This window comes from Ostrea edulis, chromosome 3 (assembly GCF_947568905.1).
Source record: "Ostrea edulis chromosome 3, xbOstEdul1.1, whole genome shotgun sequence".
Classification (NCBI taxonomy): domain Eukaryota; kingdom Metazoa; phylum Mollusca; class Bivalvia; order Ostreida; family Ostreidae; genus Ostrea; species Ostrea edulis.
In genome coordinates, this window is record NC_079166.1 from 92,239,211 (window position 1) to 92,263,593 (window position 24,383).

Below are 24,383 nucleotides of genomic sequence, written 5' to 3' on the forward strand. Positions count from 1 at the left end.
TTTCATTAGAATCCAAACATCTTAGCTTCCGCAATCTTCAAAAGCACAATGAATACGATCTTGGTTTTGCGAAACACGGATTTTAGAAAGTAATGAGCATAGTGATATAAAAATGCAGTTCTATTTGAAATATCGGGTAGACTATAAATGTAGTTACATGTATCATAAACATGTTTCGATATCGACTGTATCTAATATGTAAGTTGTTTCAGATTCGTATAACTCATAATCACAGAATGAAATATGATAGCATGTTCATTTGAACAATTAATTCCCGTAATCGAATTTCGTATTCTGGGACCCGTTTTACAAAACAACTTAGGATAAAGTTGTATAGTAGAAGGTAAATATTGCATATTTGCATGATCAGCGCCTATTACAACGATACAGAGGTTTTGAAATTCGAGCATGATTAAGGTAAGGCAAATTTATGACTAGGGTAAAGGAAACTTAATCAATATGTATGGCTAGGGTAACGCATATAGAAATAACTCGGTAAATTAGTAAAACATTGAAGTGGTTGTTTCATTGTATGCCCTCATATGCTAATTTTGTGTTAATCTTTGGATCAATCAGATATCTAATTCGGGGTTTTTACATTTCAAGTTATGTACTATCCAGACCGATGTATGTATTTTTGTTGTAATATAACTGCAATATAAAATCTAAATCTATTTTGTAGATCATACAAACGCTTCATATTGAGGAGATCAGCAACGTCGCGAAAGTCCTTACTAAAACATCACAATTAATTTCTGCCCAGAGTTATCGTTCCTTACACTCGCATATATCTACCGTCCTATGTCAACGTCTCAAACTACGTAATGTCATTCCACATGTAAATTCATCTTTTACGGCTAATAAAACTAAGTGCTACTTTATAAAATATCGGGAAAGTGTCGGACAAGCAACTATATGTATTTTTCTCCATTACTATGAATTTTTTATGTATCTATGTATAGGCCTGGTGCAAGAGAACGACCTAATATCCACGTTTCAACCCAAATCAATGCTTATTTTGTCACAAAAAGACTTGACATCTGTTCAATATTTATTTATTTACTTATATTTTTTGTAACTGAACTCGATGCCATACTTTTTTGGGCACACGTGCCACTATTACAATAACGTTGTAAAAGCCTCAAGACGTTGACAGAGGTATATGTGAGAGCAAGGAACAACAATTCGGAGTAGCTATTGCGTCAGCGAATAGTTGATATAGATGCGTCAAAAATATAGTTTCAAACATCTTAATTAGAAAACATTAATAACACTTTTGAACATGAAATGCCTCAAGATGTGAAATAGAATCGAAAAAAAAATATCAAAAACTGATGAAAACGAGGATGAAAAACATTTTGCAGAAACGAGTAGTGTTTGAATGAAAGTGAAATTGACACATGTATACTTCAGTTAGAAATATAATGGTTATACAAACTAAATTATCTTACAAACGTTCCGAGTTTAAATAAAAACAACCGTGAATACGAAAGAGCAAAGTTGCAAATTACAAACATTTCAATAAAAAAATTATGGATAAAAAAAATAAAACAAACTCAAATTTCTCTAAAAGTAATTAAATGAAATTATACTACGCAAATCCTTAGCGTTAGATCAGAAAGGGTTAGCTTTGTTGATCGGGATACTTCAGGCTGAGAAATGTATTATGCGAAAATTGTTGGTGAAGATAAGACTCCCGGTTACGAAGCGAATGCTCTCAGATACCATTCAGCTACCGCTTGAGTTCAATTTCCAATCTGCATCGTATTTGCTTGTGATCTCCATTGACCTCCAGGAAAACGCATTTGATGCAAATTGACATGTACATGTACATGCAATACAGTAAACAAAGCAAAGCGTACATTTCATGACACATCATCAAATACGGTATAATTATTCTCTATTATAGCAACAATAACGGATATATGATGGAAAATATGATATGACGTTAACAATTACTAAGCTTTTATAATTACACGCAGTATATTCATTTGATAAAAAAAAGATTACAATCAGCGTGACCTCTATGTATGTCTATCAAACTCTGTTCGCACAAACTGTCTTTAAAGCTTTTACATTTCTAAATAAAATAAAACAAACATATGATTTATAACAAGCTTTGAGTAATACACTTTATTTCAATTATGTTATTTAACCCAATCAGATGAAAAACAGTTAAGCTAATTTCCTCTCTCCAAGCACCATTTCTAATTATTCATGATCATAGGACGTTGTATGAGTTCCGAAAATAAACTACGGAATATCGAAACATTTCGAACTCTTCAGAAAAAGAAATTTCGGAAATTATGCATTAATTGAGCAACTGATGTCTACAAATTAATGAAGACTAAAGCCGATTCATGTCTGATAAAAAAAAAGATTCTCCCCGATTCAATTATCCTTTTTGACTACTGCAAGCGAATATCCTAATACCAAAAAACATGATTCTCTAACGTTTAGTAACAGAACACGACTTAAAAGCAATTCTCTGTAAGGACCAAAATATTGCAAGCGAATATCCTAGTACCAAAAACCATGACTCTCTAATGTTTAGTAACAGAACACGACTTAAAAGCAATTCTCTGTAAGGACCAAAATATTGCAAGCGAATATCCTAGTACCAAAAACCATGACTCTCTAATGTTTAGTAGCGGAACGCGACTTAAAAGCAAATCAAAGCACAATGAAAAGGTAAAGATAGTGATCTATGTCATCAATCTCAAAATTTGTATAATGTGAATTTCATCTACCGTACGTGGATATTTACTCAGCTTGGTAGATATTCTCGATTCATTCCGCTTAACAACCGACCACCCTGCAATGGTACCGTAATGATACCGTAAATTATCACTTGTCAGGATATGGGGCTTACGGCGGGTGCGACCGGTTGACAAGGGATGCTTACTCCTCCTAGGCACCTGATCCCTTCTCTGGTGTATCCAGGGGTCCGTGTTTGCCCAACTATCTATTTAGTATTGCTTGCGGAAGTATGATTGAAATTGATCACTGTTCGTTATCTTCACCCTCCCTTATTATCAATCAATCGTTAGGCACGTAGTAACGGAGACACACTTCGCGTCATAGAAGACGTACTTTTCCCTTCAATTTATTATTTCATACAAAGATTGTTATTTTTATATGGAACATCGATTTATTAGCCGATATTTTTTTTCTAGTAGCGATAGATAGTGGCGCAAATACCAGGTTTGAAGCTGTATGATCCGAATTACATTTTTTTCCATCACGTAAAACGCTATTAAATCATCGCACGTATGTAGTTATGAGGCTGTATGACATATCATACATTATTTCACCTGTTTTAACAAAAAATATTTAATTCTAAATCGGTGTTTACAAACAATCGCGTCACCCTGTATTTACAAGTGACAGTCACGTTACCAGTTCAAACTTACATATCATTGGTGTTCTTATCTTTGTAAAGCTGTGTAGTTTGTTAGAACAGCACCGTGCCATAAGCTTAATAGTAATAAAAATATCAAATGTATCTTAGTAATTCTTTGTTTACGCTCTTTCAGCCCTAAAACTAGACAGTTGCGTCTGAGTTAATACATCATGTTGGGATTCCCTTGTCGGGCGTAGGGCTATTTATAGACGTCTAACACTGTATAATTTATGCGTTACCCGGAACACCTCGGGCCTTACACCGTGCTTTGGCTGAAATGTCCGAGGTTTTCCGGATGAGCATTTCGCAAATTCTATGGTCGTTATAACGATCTAGTTCGTCAATACAACCTCGCATTGGGTCAAATGCTGTCTGACGTGTTTCATACAGATTGTTAAGCCGGTCTTGGCACACTGATTTTGACTGCGGATTACTCCGTTTACCTGATCAGGATATGGGGCTCGCGGCGGGTGTGACCGGTCAACAGGGGATGCTTACTCCTCCTAGGCACCTGATCCCACCTCTGGTGTGTCCAGGGGTCCGTGTTTGCCCAACTATCTATTTTGTATTGCTTGTAGGAGTTATGAGATTGATCACTGTTCGTTATCTTCACCTTGCATCTATGTACCACACTATATTTACTTTCTAAATAATATTTTCACTGTTTTCTTTTACATGGAGATGTTTTCAAGCATGTAATTTATGAAAAGTTGATAATTTTGTAAAGTAATTAATCTGCTTTAAAGTAATTACGTAACATGAAATCTCGATTCAATATGATTGCATACTGTAAACGAAATACTCATCACCCACGATGTTTCTAATAATTGTTTTCTCACGGCTTACGTGCATCCACCGTTTATATAAACGTCATTCCTTCATGAATAATCATTAGAAAATCACCGTTAACCCCTTGCATTGAGTAGAACATTACTCCTTTAATACCCCTATAATTTGTTCTGATGGGTTTTTTTCTTCTTCAAAAATATGAAAAAAAGAATATTGCATTCATAAGGATTGTTTTAATAATTCATATCGATGGAGAGGATGATGGTGTGATGCAAAGTGTTGTGTCATATTTAGATCGACACATCTTTCACTTCATTTTTTTTTAATTTAATGACTCTATTTACTCAATTGATTTTCACATGGTTTCAAAGATTTAGAGGCATTCCTTTTGCATGGTCCTGTTTTTACACATTACCGGTCAAACTCACAGGTACGTCAGAGAAAGTGTTAAAGTGATTGACATTTTACTTACGTATTTCGCTGATAACTCTCCGTCCATCACAGAACATATTAATCAGATATCCCTTTGTGACAAAGAGGTCGATGGAATCAAGTCCTTTTCTCCAGAAAAAAGGCTGTAGAATGCTCTGGGTGATTCGTTTTCTAATTCCTTCAGATTTAGGGTCACTCCAGTTCTTCTCAATAATTATGCTCAATATCAGATATTCACTGTCAGTTCTGACACAGCCTGCAAACTCTTCAATAACCCTATATCTGACCCCAGGAGAAGAAAACTCTAGTTTTCCACCGTCCCACTTCAACACGTCCCCTTTGTCAGCCATTGATTTAATAAAACGGATATCCTCCTCTACTGGTCTGCTGTCCATGTCACACAAGTTTCTAAATGTTTCCAAATATTCATGGAGTTCCCCTTCATCTGTCCCTTCATCTATCCCTTCATCTATAGAATAAATCCAGCCATGTCTTGCCAACAAATGAAGTAGGATCGCCTGGTCATATTCAGAAAGTTGACAGTAGATATCTGGAAACAAATGAAATGTGTATACTGATATTGATAGAGAAAATATGTATGTGTATATCATCAAAGAGAGGATTTTGATACAATAACATAACTGATTCAATTCCCAAACTGAATTATAACCCCACGACAAGCTTCTATTTTTTCCAAACATTTATGGAAATATCCTTTATCTATATCCCAAGAAGAAAGCCCGACATATCGAGTCAATAACTGAAGTAGGATCGCCCGGTCATATTTACAGTAGATGCCTTGAAAAAAATCGAATGCTTATATTGATAAATAAAACATGTATATTTGTATATCACCAATGAGACTTTTTGGAGATTCAATGATACAACCAATTCAATTATCAAGGTGAATTATAACCTTAAGATTAGGCAGAACGTACTTCATAAAATCAAAAATTGTACATAAACTGATCGACAAATATGTTGAATTTCTAAGATTTACAGACTTGTCAAAACGCAAATCCACTAAATGAAGCATAACTGAATTTCATGATGCTTTCTATCACTCTATTGAAATAAAGAATGTCTAATGTTGTGTAGCTTACTAAAGATTATTCACTTGTATCACCGATCAATGTTTGGAATGGGAATGTGAAAATTCAAGATTTCTCTTTAACGTGAAAATGAATATATCAAATTAGGTTCAATACATGTGTTTGGTAAGAGCAGTTCAGTAGCTATACTTACATATGCATCGCTAATTAATCTATAAAATGAATACCTCGTTTGTATCCATATTACTTATATGTTGTTCAAAAAATCTTAATCAATTAAAATCAATACAGTCATGTCAGTTAAACTCAGTTTTCATTGAATGAATTATTAATTTTCTGCTTCAAATTATGTAGGTATAGATTATAACACCAAAACATAGTTACGGCTGTTTCTATTTATTTGAAAAAAAATTCCCAATACCCACATTTAATGGTCAATGAGACGAAATTATAGACAATAGTAATTTCTTTACTGGTAACATTGTCTTCTTCCTCTTCTTCCTCCTCCTCCTCCTCACCATCATCACCATCATCGTCATCACCCTCGTCATCGTCTTTGCTGTTGGAGTCTGCTCTAAAACGCTTTTGCAAGAGATCCTTGGTAAAGAGAAAATATCAATAGAAATATTACCCCTTAGGAGAAGAATGAATGTACATTGTGACATATATATAGTTTATGTATCACTGTGATATTCAAAGGACATGAACTAGATCCTTGCAATCAAAAGCTACTCACAGACTCAACAGCTGAATCACGACGCTTTCTCTCTGCCATTACTGACGACGTCAATATATTCTCAACAGTTGTGGAAGTTGGTCACATTCTGAAATTTAAAACGTCAAGCGTTATAAGTCATCATCTCCTGGATTTGAATAAAGTGGTACAGTATGTCAGATGATGACGAAGTAAAAGTTCTGAGAAATATTCTCGAATGAAGTTCAACGGGAAATCATCATTTAATATGTCATACGCTGTTCTAAGTTTTAGTAAGTTGTAGCATTCGTTGTTTTCATTTCCTTTTGTTACCACTTTATTTAAAAGAAATATGAAATAGACGATAGCGAAAACGAATATTTTAATGTTTAAATGAACTGTGTTTGCATTAGAAATAAATCAACAGGAAATTAATTCGTATCAGAGATATTTTCATATACATGTACATGCACCTTAATGATAATAATTTTGTTTTAAAGTCAAACATAACAGCAATGAACATTAGCTATATACCAGCTATTTACTGACTTGCACGGATATTAGCGATGTGTTTTCATTGAATAGGAGGAAACCAGGGTACCCGGAGGAAACCCACGTGTCCAAGTTGTCGACCAACATTCATATATGATGAACCAAACACAGAGATTCTCATAATCCTCTGGCATGTAAGAATAGCTCCAACGTAAATAGGTATACTTAAAGCTGACATGAATTAATATAGTAGAATTCCCCGTGTCTGCCGCATGTATCGTTTATCCGCCATATTAGATAACTGTTCTATTTATGGGCCGGCACAAGCCAATGATATAGGTTTGAAGAAGTTGTATGCGTTTCTGCGGGACAGATGTCTGTTACTGCGGGTGTGTTTAATATAGATTGACGCCTTATATGCAGCTATTTATTTTTTTTATTTTGTTGACAGGGGTTTATGTTTTATATTTTTATGACCACAAAAATGTAATGGTATAATATATAACTAGATGCTGTCATGAGACAGTAATACCCGCACGTAAGCATTTGCCTTTAAATATACACTCCGTCCAAATGGCGAATCCAGAAGGGAATCCGGGGATTGGCACACCCCCCCCCCTTTCTGTGGGACATCTTTGTTGTTTAAAAAAAATATATATATGATACTGCTAATATTTGTAGGCAATTATTTTTAATGTACAAGTTAAATAAAAGATTAACTAGCACTGGATGATACACGTATATCTATTTGTATCAATTCATTTTTTTTTTATTTCTGGAACCCCCCCCCCCCCCCCCCCCCGCTTTATATCTCTGAATCCTATAATGTTTAACTAGCAAAGAAGCGGATGGACGTTGTGAAAAGTATCTAAAAGGTCAAGTGCTGACCCCCCACTTCAAAAATTCCTGCATCCGTTTCTGTAAGATCTACTTCACAAGCTCATATTACAGAGATAGAATGGTACCCTAATTGGTATCCAGGTTTTCTGCAATTACTTGTAGTTACTTCAGTGTGTATTTTTACGACAAGTTTAATTTTTAGTGACTTACATGCTCAAACAAATGTGATAAAAGTTGATGATAAGCTTATCGTCATATGTTGTTGCCCTCCCCCTCTAAATATATCTATGATCATTTGACCTGGCATGACTTTTTAGTGAGCAAAATATTTACGAACGTAATGTGACCAGGGTTAAATACTAGATGATTTAAAGAGAAGAAATAATGGAGTTTGAATGATATCAATGTTGTTTATTTGTGTTTGAATGCATGATGGTGCTCATTGTACATTGATAAAGTGACTTTTTTATAGGATCCGAAACAGTGACATGTGAGAGAGTTGGTTGGTGGGGATTTCCACTTTCACTTTTGAGGATGCAGTAAACGGACGACAGAAGGGGAAACTGCGCATATCCTCGTTGGATGATTTGTGTACATGTGTGGACGTGGATGTCATTTCAATGAGTTAACTAGGATTTAAGAGGCTGAGCAAAGGCACAAAGAAAATGTTTCCTGAGTATAGAGTCTGAACAAAGGATATTGCATCATTCCTGATCAGGCAAGTTGAAGATAACGAACAGTGATCAATCTCATATTCATTTATTTTATTTTATTTATCATTTTTTCCTTTTTTGTTTTTGGAATAATATTTTATTCATTTATTGGTTTACAATATTACAGAAGGTGAAATGTACATGTGTAACTCTTTCTGTGTATGTCTATTTCTTTTAATTTGGGGGGGGGGGGGTATTATCAGTTTGTATAGAGTGTCAATTTTGTGTATCGCTTAAAGATCAGTACCAGTGCCCTAATGTTGAACATTGGGCAGATATGTAAATTGGTACTTGGTTGGTTCATGCAGTCCTCCTTGACATTGACAGAGGTTTCCCACGGAGACTATTTCTCCAAGTTATGCGTAGAATGTCGGTCATCTATCTGTGTCTCACAAGTACTTGGTGCAGCCAACTATCATTCTGAATCCCGTGAAGGAAGGGGATATAGACTTCCTTTGGAATGACGTACATACTCAATATTGCGTTCCTTATGGAGACCCACATCTTGAAGAGTGACCTTGACTTTTGACCTTGACCCCATTTTTTTAAGTCAACCATTTAAGACCTTGTGGAGGAGAAATTGATCTTGACCTTTGACCTAGACACACTTACAAGGTCATTCAAGGTCAACAATCCTAGAATATCATGTGACTACTCCTAAAGATGTAGATGGAGCTTTATGATAGAAAATGTCATTTTTCGGCCCCTCTTTACCCCCTGAGGCCAATATGAAAATTCTAAAACCTTATTGCACATCTACAGGACATTACTATTCAGCTCCCTGAATATAATGTGACTATTCCTAAAGATGTAGATGGAGTTTAAGTGACTAGCTTTGTGATAGAAAACGTCATTTTTCGGCCCTTATTTTCCCCCTGGGGCCAATATGAAAATTCCGAAACCTTATTGCACATCTACAGAACATTACTATTCAGCTCCTAGAATATCATGTGACTGCTCGTACAGATGTAGATAGAGTTTAAGTGACACTCTTTATGTTAGAAAATGTCATTTTTCAGGACCTATTTGCCCCCTACTGAAACCTTATTGCACATCTACAGGACTTTACCATTCAGCTCCTAGAATATAATTTGGATTGCGCTGTAAATGTGGACACAGTTTTAGTGACAACAACTGGGACGGACGGACGGACGGCCGGACAGACCAGGATAAAAACAATATACCTGAACTTTCTTTAGAAAGTGCGGATATAAAAATTCCAAAACCTTATTGCACATCTACAGGACATCAGCAACCAATTTCCTAAAGATTATTAGGATACTGCTTAAAACGTAAAAAGAGTTCTGGGGACCTGAGTGTTCTTTTATGCAAAAATGTCATTTTCAACCCTCATTTGACCCCAGGGGTGAAAATGAAAATTCCAAAACTTTATTGCTTATCTATAGGACACCAGCAATCATCATCCAAAAGATTGTTAGGCTACTGTGTAAAATGTAAGAAGAGTTCTGGAAACAAGGGTTTTTTGTGGTACAAAATCGTCATTTTTCGACCCCCACTTGACCCCCAGAGCAAAAATAAAAATTCCGACACCCTATTGTGCATCTACAGGACACCAACAACCATCTCCCTAAAGATTATTAGGCTACTGTGTAAATTGTAAGAGAAGTTCTGGGAACCAGGATTTCTTTGTACAAAATCGTCATTTTTCGACCCCTATTTGATCCCTAGGGTGGAAATGAAAATTCCAAAACCTTATTGCACATCTACAGGACATCAGCAATCATTTTCCAAAAGATTATTAGGCTACTGTGTAGATTGTAAGAGGAGTTCTGGAAACCAGGGTTTCTTTGTACAAAATCGTCATTTTTCGACCCCTATTTGATCCCTAGGGTGAAAATGAAAATTCCAAAACCTTATTGCACATCTACAGGACACCAGCAATCATTTTCCAAAAGATTATTAGGCTACTGTGTAAATTGTAAGAGGAGTTCTGGGAACCAGGGTTTCTTTGTACAAAATCGTCATTTTTCGACCCCTATTTGATCCCTAGGGTGAAAATGAAAATTCCAAAACCTTATTGCACATCTACAGGACACCAGCAATAATTTTCCAAAAGATTATTAGGCTACTGTGTAAATTGTTAGAGGAGTTCTGGGAACCAGGGTTGTGTTAAAAAACATCATTTTCGACCCCCATTTGAAAATGAAAATTCCAAAACCTTATTGCACATCTACAGGACCCAACCAATCATCTTCCAAAAGATGATTGGGCTACTGCATGAAATGTAGGAGGAGTTCTGGGAACCAGGTTTTTGTTTAAGAAACGTCATTTTTGACCCCGTTTTGCCCCCAGGGTAAAATTGAATATTTTAAAACCTTATCATATATATACAGTACACCACCTATCATATTCCAAAAGATCACTTGGTTACCACTTGAAATAAAAGAGCAGTTTGAGGAAGAAGACAGACGGACGGACGGACGGACGGACCAGGGTAACAACAATATACCCGAACTTTCTTTAGAAAGTGCGGGTATAACTATAATTTAAAATGTCATGACCTCTGTATTATACATCTCGCATAGCGAGGTATTCTTTAATTAGAAGACAGAGAAATAATATCGTTTCACAAGCGGTGTGTGCTATTGACGCCACGCCACCAAGCTGTACGTACACGGATTACACGATAATTGGACAATAACATTAAAATGTCAACCTGGAGCTTTACATTGACTATCGTAAAAGCTTGTCTAGAATTTCGTCAAATTTTAAGGTTGTGAAAACAATTTTATTTGAAACCCGATAATTTTAGAAGTCATCTTTCAAAACAACAGACATCTGGAAAGAAAGGCACGATGAAAGCATGAGATTAAATAGACATAACCATCCATCCTTCTTGGGTTTGTTTCTTTCTTTATTGGGATGGGTCAAAAGAGAGGGGGTGGGGTGGGGCAGCCGGAGAAGTTTTTTTTTTTTTTACAATTGTCGGGTATTTCATATCTCGTAAAATGTAAAATTGAAATCAAAGCTCTAAATCCTACATTTTGGGGATAAGGAGACGAGCGTTGATACTTTACTCCAATTCTTAGGTTAATTTGATTATACATTTATTTCCACTACAGTCCACTGTTAATTTTCAAAAAAGGTAAGGAACTAGCCTATAGATCGAACTTTAAAAATTGCCAACTTTGTCTGTAATGATAGAGGAAAAAGAACGCTGTCAAAAAAAGTGTGGAGCTAGTCCCAACCTTCACTCTAATGCTACGTAACTCAATACAGGTCGAGTTATTTAAAACATTTAAAGGTGGTTTACATAAAGATGTTTTCAAAATATTGGATCGCACGTGAAAAAACAAAACAAAAATAAAGTCCAATCAAATACCAACATAAATATTACATTACATTCGATGTACATGTACATATAATTAACATTGTCCAGGCGTGGATATTGAAAGGTTACCGGAGTAGAAGGGTGAATAGGAGGATTAAGTTGCTGAGATAATAGTATGCATTTTGTGCAATTCTTTCAACGTCTACATTGGGTTTTATAGGCTAGCTACCAAAATGAAAACACTCTTCAGAATTAATTTGAAATGACACACGAATTTACAACGTCTAACAAGAAGAAATTAAATTCACATAGTTTTCATCAACAACCCTTCCCACTTCGAACTACATTTGATGTTTGTTGAAAATAATAATAAACTGTGTGTGAAAAGCGATGTCGGATGACAAACTTTTTGGACCCCCTCCCCCAATATTTGAATTTAGATATTCATCCTATCAAAATGCAATGCAATAATGGTGTTCCAGGAAAAATATAAATCCAAAATATTGATTTAAATTAATAATAAAGAATTAATGATATGTTCAAGATACTTTGATCATGATCTAAGCAGAGGAATACTTTGATATTTACAGATTTTGCTACATCATGATACAACTTTGCCTACGAAACAAAAAAATCGCACAGTCTACAGAAATGAAATCAGTGGCTAAAATTACGTTCATTAAGTACAGAAAAATATCTTAACTGGTACCTTTAATTACAGACAGATATAGTAAATCATTATGCTCACGTTATGAATTGTGGATCGCAACGGTTTGTGTGCTCCTTGATTTAGAGGGAAATAACTTGCACTGCATTGTGAAAAATGTATCCGATTTAGAGGTCCTTTTATTCAAACATAAGGTTGCGTATGCGTTAAGATGACTAGGCAGTGATTTTAACCCGTGAATGTTTGTGTGGATAAAAAAGCCATTGCAATGTGAGTATAGTCTGTGTTTTTTAACAAACTTGTTAATTTGGAAGTGTGTTTGGGGGTCCATGTAAGGAGAAGATTGGAACGGGGTTGGCGTAGGCTGTCGTCTGATGAACAAATTCCAAAACCCACTAGCAAACTGTTCGAAGTCGCGGATGTGATTGACAAAGGATTTTGAGACGAAAATGATAGAGCAAATTACTTTAATAACAATCGCGGTGAGGATCTTTCAAAATAGTCAGAAAAAAATACGTTCGTCATGTGATCAGAAATAGAATAATTTTCGTAACGATTTTATGGCAAGTATTGACGATAAATATCAAAGCAATGAATTCAGATTTTGACCTTGAACTTGGAACACACCAAAGACAAATTGACTCGCTACCACGGTATGTTGATACGCTTATAGAAAGAATACAAAAAGTCGACAATCTAGAACATCCTAACTGAAAATCAGAATCAGCTGATAGCACAAACAAGAAAAACAACTCGAACACACTTAGTGACGCAGAACGCACGATAATAGATTATAACACTATGCATAACCAAGACGAGGCTATTCTTGAGATAGCTAAGGATCTTATTAGATTCCTATGTGATTCTGTAAATGTATTTGCAACGACAGAATTAAAGAGCAGGGGTTGAGAGAAACCAGGTCTGGTTACAATTAGCTTTTCATCAGTTGAAGAGAAAATTGATGTATTATGAAAGAGACACCATTTACTTGATATTCCAGCGTACACATTCGTTTTCCTGGAATCATCAAAACCACACACAGAAAGATTAATTAAGGAGTGACTTTAATTCTGGGGCAAGTTATACGAGTATAACCTGGTCTGGATCAGTTTATGCTGAAGCGGATTATAAAAAAATGTAAACTGACCCAAACCAGGTTAAACTCGTATAACTTGCCCCAGAACTCAAGTCATTAACCTTTCTTCCAAAGTTTTTATGATTTAATCCAAGAGACAAAGATGCTAACTTTCGTTTATCAAAATGTACATAAACTCGGAAAAATACAAGTCAATTGAGCCGCCCAATGATTGACTTAGCAACAACGACACGAAGCGCCTATATGAAGGTCGCCATCTTTAATCTTAATTCTACGGAGCCTAACTATTGTATAGAAGGTGAAGTTTGTCATGATAGAAAATATGTTTAGACTATGCATGTAATGCATATTCGCTGCCCTTTAGAGATAGGCTAGAGATCGACTTTGAAGTGGCCCATCTCCGACCCATTGCATCCTCAGTTCCAAAAGGGGATGGAAAAGTTGACTCATTAATTTGACAACTACACCTAACGCTATTAAAACTGTACGTATTTAAAGCCAAACTTCGATATACCAAATCTGCAAAATACGATTAGATTCACCGTTTAAACTTACATTTTCACTACACATCGTTTCAACTGCCTACCATAAAGAAGAGAGAGAGAGAGAGAGAGAGAGAGAGAGAGAGAGAGAGAGAGAGAGAAAGAGAGAGAGAAGTGTCAATATATCGAACTTCTTTACCATTTCAAAGGAAAGAAATTGCCGTTGTCAATAAAACTGACGGGGCTTATATTACTTCGCATTGTTATGGTTATAAAGGGCAAGTGACTGTAATCGCAAATGAAATTTCCTAGCAGAAACAACACATAAGACATGGTCGGATCCAGAAGGAGGGGGGGGGGGGGGGGGGTCCAGAGCGCCCCTTTGGAGAACCAAACAATTTAAGAATGATTCAATTTTAACGAGACTTTGAGTCCAAATGATATGAAAGGTAGATACTTACATGTATATGTACTACTAATTGTTTCATTCAAATTTATCAACACCAGTATAATTATCATTTAATTCTAGGATAAATAAGACGACACACTGATAAAATATTTACAATATTTTCGTCAATTGCAAGTATCGCTTTAAAAAGAATTCTTAAAAAGTATATGTAACATAAACAATTTTAATAAAAAAAAGAATTTTAAGAAGTAGAGAATTTGAAAGTGAAAAGGAAGGTCCAGGAAATGTTCAGAATGCAGGAGTTGCACCATTTACCCTACAGCTTCTGGGGGCCTAGGCCGCCCCCAGCTTACTGGGAGTAACCCTCTCTCTCTCATTTCTTTGCTATATCAAACATAGATATAGATAGCAGAAGGACGTTGTGAAAAGTTTCTAAAAGATCAAGTACTGCCCCCCCCCCCTTCAAAAATTCCTGCATCCGTTTCTGTAAGATCTACTTCACAAGCTCAATTACAGAGACAGAATGATACCCTAATTGGTATCCAGGTGTTCTGCAATTCCTTGTAGTTACTTCAGTGTGTATTTTTACGACAAGTTTAATTTTTAGTGACTTACATGCTCAAACAAATGTGATAAAAGTTGATGATCAGATATCGTCATATGCTGTTCCACCCCCACCCCCTCTAAATATATCTATGATCATTTGACCCGGCATGACTTTTTAGTGAGCAAAATATTTACGAAGGTAATGTGACCAGGGTTAAACACTAGATGATTTAAAGAGAAGAAATAATGGAGTTTGAATGATATCAATGTTGTTTATTTGTGTTTGAATGCATGGTGATGCTCATTGTACTTTGATAAAGTTACTTTTTTATAGGATCCGAAACAGTGACGTGTGAGAGAGTTGGTTGGCGGGGATTTCTACTTTCATTTTTGAGGATGCAGTAAACGGACGACAGGAGAAGAAGCTGCGCATTTCCTTGTTGGATGATTTGTGTACATGTGTGGACGTGGAGGTCATTTCAGTGAGTTCACTTGGATTTAAGAGGCTGAGCAAAGGCACAATGAAAATGTTTGCTGAGTATAGAGTCTGTACAGAGGATACTGCATCATTCCTGATCAGACAAGTCTAGCTTATTCATTTATTTTATTTTATTTATCATTTCTTTTTTCTTTTTTTTAATAATATTTTTGTTCATTTATTGGTTTACAATATTACAGAAGGTGAAATGTACAAGTGTAGCTCTTTCTGTCTATGTGCATTTGTTTTAATTGGGGGGGGGGGGGTATTATCAGTTTGTGTAGAGTGTCAATTTTGTGTATTGCTTAAAGATCAGTACCAGTGCCCTAATGTTGAACATTGGGCAGATATGTAAATTGGCACTTGGTTGGTCCATGCAGTCCTCCTTGACATTGACAGAGCTTTCCCACGGAGACTGTTTCTCCAAGTTATGCGTAGAGTGTCGGTCATCTATCTGTGTCTTGCAAGTACTTGGCGAAGACAGCTATCATTCTGAATCCCGTGAAGGAAAGGGATATAGACTTCATTTGGAATGACGTACATACTCAATGTTGCATTGCTTGTGGAGACCCACATCTTGAAGAGTGACCTTGACCTTTGACCATGACCCCATTTTTGAAGTCAACCACTTAAGACCTTGTGGAGGAGAAAGTGATCTTGACCTTTGGCCTTGACTCATTTTCAAGGTCATTCAAGGTAAACAGTCCTAGAATATCATGTGACTACTCCTAAAGATGTAGATGGAGCTTTATGATAGAAAACGTCATTTTTCAGCTCATATTTGCCCCATGGGGCCAATATGGAAATTCCAAAACCTTATTGCACATCTACAGGACATTGCTATTCAGCTCCTAGAATAGCTTGTGACTGCTCCTACAGCTGTAGATGGAGTTTAAGTGACAAGCTTTATGTGAAAAAAAAATGTCATTTTCATACCCTATTTGCCCCCTGGGGCCAATATGAAATTTCTGAAACCTTATTGTACATCTAAAGGACTTTACTATTTAGCACCTAGAATATCATTTGGATTGCGCTGTAAATGTGGACACAGTTTTAGTGACAACAACTGGGACGGACAGACGGATGGACCAGGATAAAAATAATATACCCGAGCTTTCTTTAGAAAGTGCGGGTATAATAAAAAAATTTGGTAAACGTTTGATACTGACAAAGTTTTTATTTTCCATAGATAATAAATTACATGTATTTATAATTTTTAAAATGTTGTCAAGGGCAATAACTCCTATGCTAGAATTACCTCTACTGCATGTCCATGACACAATGATTTCACTAATATCCACAATTAATTTTTATATATCTATGAATAAGCACTTTTCTTAAACTGTTGACATTTAAAAATTGTCATATCAGTAAGTTTTTTTTAGATCAATTTTTATTATTCTGTTTAACGAAAATGTTTGATTTTTTTATGTTGATATATACTTCTGTTTTTGTATGTATGACATCTTTAAAAAGGTGGCGACATACATATTCTCTTTGGTTATTGATGAAATTAAACTATACTGAGTGAAAATCAATAACATTAATATTGATAAATCACATGAGGATCGATCCAGCTTAACTAAAGTATTTCTAATGTTCAACCAAAATTTTGATATCAACTTTTGAGCTACAAGTGAGATACAGCACTCACAATTCTTTCTTATATCAACAAGGCTCGTGCCATGTTTTTGTTTACAATTAGATTGCTTAATAGAAAATAGCATGTGTAAAACTAAATGATTTGTGCTAAATACTAAAAACTATGAAATTGTGTCAAGAATTAACTTGTAAATTGAAAAATCCGCTTTAAACGAAACGAACTATTACTAGTATATTTAACATATGTAAACAAAAGTATTGCATTATAACTATGGATTAACACGTTCAATGTTAAACGTATGCAGATCTTGCTCCATCATTTTCTCATTCTGTAATCTGTATTTCATTCTATATTTATAAATAGAAAAAACTTAACAGAGGATATAAGATTATTCAGAAAGATTGTTTCTTTTTTTGTTTTTTTTTTTTCTTTGTTTGTTCTTTATTTTGTTTTTTTTTTTTTTTTTTGTTTTTTTTTTTTTTTTTTTGGTTTTTTGGTTTTTTTTTGTTGATTGCTAGTACAATAGTGTCCCATGTAATATAAAACTCCAAGAAGGAGCTAATTATTTCTCCCAAATATGCTTAATGATTTTAAATTCATACATTATTGTTTTATGTCTTCATCTTCTTTCGAACTTTTCAAGAAAAAATTAAAAACTTACTTCTTCAGACTTGCTTATCACGATTTTATGTAAGCCATTTCCAGTGACAGTATTAATATTCTTTTTCATGAAACCTTTTTGTATGTATTTTCTGTAGTTTAATTACGATTTTTTTTTCACACTGTTTTAGATATGTTCAATTTTTAATTGTAGTTTATTGTTGTTTTAATGTAAAGCGCTTAGATTTTTTTTTATTATATAATGCGCTATATAAATACTGTAAATAATAATAATAATCTATATTGCATGCTTCACATGATGGAAACACATCTTTCTTTTTTTCCATTTACTTCCATGTACATCATTGTTCAAAGTACCATAAAGTAGTTTATAGTTTAATTCTGATTATCAACATTGACAAGAATAAAGTAGACATTATATGTAAGGGTTGTGTAGAATTGTTCTCCTATCTAAAGACCCACTTATATCGAATTGAGAATCTTCACACGGACACTAACCTTTTGAAGCATTTTTGAAAATGAAAGTATTTCACTTTCTTTTCCACATTCACCAAATCAAACTACAAAAACTTTAAAAGACAACAAAGGTACAAAACATAAAATCAAAAAAGATAAATTTAATTTAAAGGGTGGGGAATACATACCCCCCCCCCCCCAAAAAAAACCATAAAATCAAAAAAGATAAATTTAAAGGGGGAGACATAACCCCTCCAAAAAACCAATAAAAACAGGGCGCCACCAGATAAATGAACAAGAGGCCCATGGGCCACATCGCTCACCTGAGTCACCTTGGTCCATATCAGAAGAGTTTCCATATCTATTTGCATGTAAAACCGTAGTCCCTATTATGGCCCCAAACCTACCCCTGGAGGCCATGGTTTTTGCAAACTTGAATCTACACTATGTCAGAAAGCTTTCATATAAATATGAACTTCTTTGGCCCAATGGTTCTTGAGAAGAAGATTTTTAAAGATTTTCCCTATATATTTGTATGTAAAACTTTGATCCCCTATTGTGGCCCCATCCGACCCCCGGGGGCCGTGATTTTAACAATTTAGAATCTACATTATATAAGGAAGCTTTCGTATAGATCTCAGCTTTTCTGGCTCAGTGGTTCTTGAGAAGAAGATTTTTAAAGATTGTCCCTATATATTTGTATGTAAAATTTTGATCCCCTATTGTGGCCCCATCCGACCCCCGGGGGCCATGATTTTAACAATTTAGAATCTGCATTATATAAGGAAGCTTTCATATAAATTTCAGCTTTTCTGGCTCTGTGGTTCTTGAGAAGAAGATTTTTAAAGATTTTCCCTATATATTTGTATGTAAAACTTTGACCCCCTATTGTGGCCCCATCCGACCCCCGGGGGCCATGATTTAACAATTTAGAATCTGCACTACCTAATAAAGCTTATCTATAAATTTCATCTTTTCTGTCCCAGTGGTTCTTGAGAAGAAGATTTTTTAATGACCCTACCCTATTTTTACCTTTTCTTGATTATCTCCCCTTGGAAGGTGGCCTGGCCCTTTATTTTAACAATTTAGAATTCCCTTTACCTAAGGATGTTTTGTGCCAACTTTGGTTGAGAAGAAGTTGAAAATGTGAAAAGTTTACAGACGGACAGACGGATGGACAGACGGACGGACGGACGGACGCCGGAATACGGGTGATCAGAAAAGCTCACTTGAGCTTTCAGCTCAGGTGAGCTAAAAATACAAGAGGAAAACAAAACAAGAGAATCAAAGATCATGATTTCCGAGTAACTATCAATCATAGATGGAATTAATTATGGAATCAATTACTGATGTAATACGTCACATCGCTAATAATCGGGATCGGGATGCCGTAAATCTTCAATAAATTTAATGTTTTCTGGTCAAAATATAGCTTTAAAAAAACAAGTACTTTTGAGAAATATTGCGAAATTATTTTATAATCATGTTTATTTAAGCCGTCTACATACAAATAAACACTTCAATTGCATTAGATTATGAAATTTTACCAGCGTACTCTATAGTACTCTAACGTACTCTGTTTAGTAACTTCCTTCTACATGTTGGAGGTTGGCAATTATGCACGACGCACAAAAACACAAAAACTCCTACTTTACTTGATGTGTTCAAAATCTTAGGTGTCCTATGGCCTTAAATTTAATCGCCTAGTTGGGTAGCTCGGAAGGTCAACGAGTCAACTGCTGATATTGTAGTAATATTCGATGTTATTCAGATCGGACTCGACATTCCCGATACTGAGCAGCTGTCAAGTTAGTTGTATTCAAGTCACAGACCAGACCTCTAGAGACGATCATCTCGGAGATCTGTACAACTCAGCCTATGGCGAACGACTTATGTTGTTACTGCACTAACTGGGCACTCTATATTATATTTATACCACGTAATGCACAACAATATGTAGATCGCGGGTTCAAGTCTAACAGACGTTTTATGATTATTTTTTTCGGATTGCTCTCTATTAAAACTGTATTTCTAATTAAATTAAGTAATTTGAAAGCTTTCAATGTCAAAGCATTGTTGTTCGTGTCCTACATTTATAAGATTTATTTTTGGTGTTTTATTCCTCTTTCAGTTGAAAGCATGTAAGCCTTCAAAATATTTATAATTGTTGACTGCTACGATTTTTGAGCATTTGCTGCGCAGTAAATCGCCGTATCCTTACATAGGCAGATGAAAACAAGAAAACGAACCGTGATCATCTCATATATCCTATAAGCAGTATAAGGAATACAAAAAATTAAGAGTTTAGGCAAACATGAACACCTGGGAAAACAGAATTGGGATCAGTCGCCTAGGAGGATCATTAAACATCCCAACATTCCTTGTTGATCGGTCACATCCGTCTTGAACGCAATTGACATGAACACGTCAGATAGCATTAGACATATCTTAATCAATCAATGAACTCAGAATGATTCAATCAATAATTGGTTGTGTCAGCCTGTTCAGCTGTAAAGCAACATTAGCTTAAACTATGACAATTTTATTTTGTTATAAAAATGGGTCATTATAATAGGTTTTATATAATTTTGATCATTATTATCAATAAACGTAAAACTAATTTTAAGAATTTATCAAAAAGATCAATAAAATCAATTTTTTCTTTGGTAAGACAATGATGTCATTTTACTTCCTTCAGAGCCTCTGAATGAAGTATCTAATGTATACAGTTATCACGAACTGATAACATAAGTTTATAAGCCTTACTTTTTTACCATTGAGACAATAAATCAAAATTTTACAATAAGAATTTCCAACTTCGAAATGACAGCTAGTGTTGCTTTGGACCAGTCGAAAATCCACCTACTTACGTTAACCTCCACTCAGATGACCAAAGATTTATATATGTCTAATATACCAATCTGTCGTACGCATCATCTATAATTAGTTATGACCTAATCATGCATGACAGATCGTCACGTACGTGTACATATCCGTGCAACTTCGGTGTCTATTTAACTGAAATGTAAAAATAGCCTGTCTCGACTAATCGATGTTGCTATTAATTATATATAATTAATGATGTAGCCCACCCGAATTATATCAATTGGGTTTATTTTCTATTGTGTAAACCCGTAGCAAACCCTTTATTGTTTTGTTTCCTACCAGGGGTCATTTCATCATAATATTTTCTCATACTTGTGTAACATCTTTATCACGCTGGAGTGTAAATATTGCGAATGAAGTTATACCGGTACTTATGACACAGTTAATGTGCCGTAGCTTAAGTGTGAATTATACCGATATTTATGGCACAATTACCGTGTCGTAATTTGAGCGAACTTTGTTCGGTGATATTATACAAAACGCTGTTCTTAAATGTCGATTCATTGACTAACTACGAGTATAACATAACGACGACATGCGCACAACTAAACTAATCAGCATGGATCATAACAAGGCCTGTAACACTGTCTAATGTGTAGTGACACTATCCATAACGAGGCCTGTAACACTGTCTAATGTGTAGTGACACTATCCATAACGAGGCCTGTAACACCGTCTAATGTGTAGTGATACTATCTAGATTTAAGTGTTTACATTCAGTTTTATATCAGAAACACACTCTCGTAGTAGTTAAAAATGTTTCCACAAGACAATGGTCATATCCGTAAACATACAACAATGGTGATAATTTTAGAATGGACATACCTGCTTACTGTTGACTGTTTATTAAACGTTTCAATTTTTGTCGGAATTTCCATGGGGTTCGTTGCAGGGTCACATTTAAAAATACTTTTCATACCCATTCTATATTTGGAAAAAAAATGATAATTTTTATCTACATTTGCCATGTTAATTAATCCAAGCGTCAAGTATGTTCTATCTGTTTCATCTTGTCATTTATTTAATTGTTATCAAAACGAAAGTAGACATACATGTACCTTTATATATTATGGATAAAAGGCCATAGGCGGGATCTTATTCTCAGATTTCTGTGGCGAATATATAACATGTGGATGAATTCTTTACTCAATAATTATTTACTGCACATATCACAGTTAAAATTCGATCTGTGAATGATTTAAATCACTATTGAAGTAATCTAAAAGACTTGTAAATGACCAGTCAATATTTTTTGGGGGTTGGGGGGTTGGGACCGGTGCAAAATACAATAGGACACACATTTAATTTAACTTACATACTAATGGGACTCACTCCACTTTTTTATTTTCAACACTGAGAGGACAGCTTTTTTTTTTTTTTTTTTCTTTTTTTTTTTTTTTTTTTTTTTTTTTTTTTTTGCTTTTGTTTTGGCAAATGTATCAATGAACAAAAAAAAAAAAAACGACTTGATATAAATGTATATTTAGATGTAAACACTTGTTTTCGAATACGTTCAGTCATCCACTCATGACAAAGTATCAACTCATTTTTATCATTTCCTACTTAGTGATCCATATTAAACTTTTAATTCTTTGATTAGACGTCCCTCTTTGGCACGTGATCCCACCTCTGGTATATCCACCTGGGTCTGTGTTTGCCCAAATCTCTATTTTGTATTGCTTGTAAGAGTTATGATATTAATTACTGTTCGTTATATTCACCTTTCATAGAGAATACTGAATGTGAAAAATGATAGTGTAAGTACACGAGACAAATTAACAATTCAGTAAAACAGTAATTAAAAAGTATGCAAAATGTAACACTTTAAACAACAATTTAAGAAAAAGAAAAAAATAAGATGAAAATAATAAGATTTGTAATTTCGCTAGACAAATTACCGAACAAACATGACAAAGTATACAAAAGTTTCTCAGGAGCTTGAATCCTCCAGCTGATATAACTGGAAAGACAAATTTAAGTGACAATTTTGAAGGACCTCTGAGGTTTTTAAAATGAAGTAAAAATGTTGTTTTAATCACACACACACACATACACACACACACACATATTTATGTATATATATATATATATATATATATATATATATATATATATATATATATAAGAGAGTGATTGACTTTACTCATTGCAGAATTCAGCATAAAATACATGTAGCAGGGGCAGATCCAGGAATTGTGGTTACGAGGGCGCCACTTTATGAGGCAGTGGGTCCAGGTCGAAGCCCTGGTGGGGGTCCAAGGGGTGAAGCCCCCGGAAGCTCCTGGATTTTACAGATTTTATGGGGCTTGAAATATTTCTCCTATTAAGTCATTTCTACTATTTTCTATCATTTTAATAAGGTGAAATTGATAAAATGACCCAAATTTAAAGGGTTTCTCCCAGTAAAGTAATTCAAGAAATCAAAGAATTATGTCATTTATTTCTCCGCGAGTGGAAGAAATCATTGCTTCTTTCATTGTTTAGTACATTTTCCGAAACAAGATACCGCGATTTACCTTAGATTTGAAAATTTTACGGGGGGGGGGGGGGGGGGGCGCCGGCAGCGCCCCCTCTAAATCCGCCACTGTAGTAGATACAATTTGATGGTGTAATATAAAAACTAAAAATAAAGCAATTCTTAAAAATAGTGCTGAAAGAATAACTATGGGGTAATCGAGCTTCGGTTTTTGTTTTCTAAACAGAGGTCAACGTTTGATAAAAAAAAAAAAAAAAGCCCACCAAAGCAGCAGTTTTCAACAAATAACGTTACAGATATTCGTGACATCATTCAACAATGTTCTTAATTTACTTTTAATGCACTGCTTAAAAAAACTCATATCAACGTCATTGTCTCTGCATTTTTGCATTGAAGGAGAAATAAGAGAGAGAGAGAGAGAGAGAGAGAGAGAGAGAGAGAGAGAGAGAGAGAGAGGAGAGAGAGAGAATTATCAATTAATTACAAAATATTCATTTTATTTTTTTCACTAAAATTTGTCAAATATTCTGAATATACATACGTGTACATTCATTGCGCTATAGATCGGGTGTCTTATTTATGTTGCGCGGCTAATTATAGAAATTATTTCTTCTTTTCCGATTGAACAATTGCTGAGTAACAATGAATGAAATGACATTATAAATGTAATTATTTTATCTTTGAATCCCATGCATGGTAAATTCTTAAGTTTATATAATTCAGTCATGACTTAATATTCTAACCAGAAAGACAACTGAAGTTCTTTCTGTTCTACAATATATCTGTTTATTAACACCCCCCCCTCCTCCCCCTCCTCACAAACACATAGAAATGCTCACTCTCCCAAGCCATATAGCCCCTGGGAAACATCAACGCGGTTTAGAGCTATGGTTACTTTTTTAGTTTGTATTGCTGATTCACTCGAAACTCCTGCTGCTTTTCCAAACCCTCGAACT

The 24,383-nt window shown here is 34.9% G+C and overlaps 1 protein-coding gene across 2 annotated transcripts in view; it reads right to left on the reverse strand.

Annotated features, from left to right (window-relative positions):
* The window catches only part of LOC130053005 (uncharacterized), a 71,786-nt gene extending 49,971 nt beyond the window's left edge, over positions 1-21,815 (reverse strand). The window contains exons 1-4 of one of the 2 annotated variants that reach the window (XM_056159428.1): positions 21,777-21,815; positions 6,413-6,500; positions 6,150-6,273; positions 4,665-5,174 (exon numbers count right to left, since the gene is read on the reverse strand). In XM_056159428.1, the coding sequence (XP_056015403.1) occupies positions 4,665-5,174; positions 6,150-6,273; positions 6,413-6,451 (673 nt within the window). In that variant the 5' untranslated portion in view covers positions 6,452-6,500; positions 21,777-21,815. Of the gene's footprint in view, positions 1-4,664; positions 5,175-6,149; positions 6,274-6,412; positions 6,508-21,776 lie in introns of those variants that run through there. The other variant, XM_056159427.1, reaches the window with a different exon arrangement.
* Positions 21,816-24,383: the final 2,568 nt, after the last annotated feature.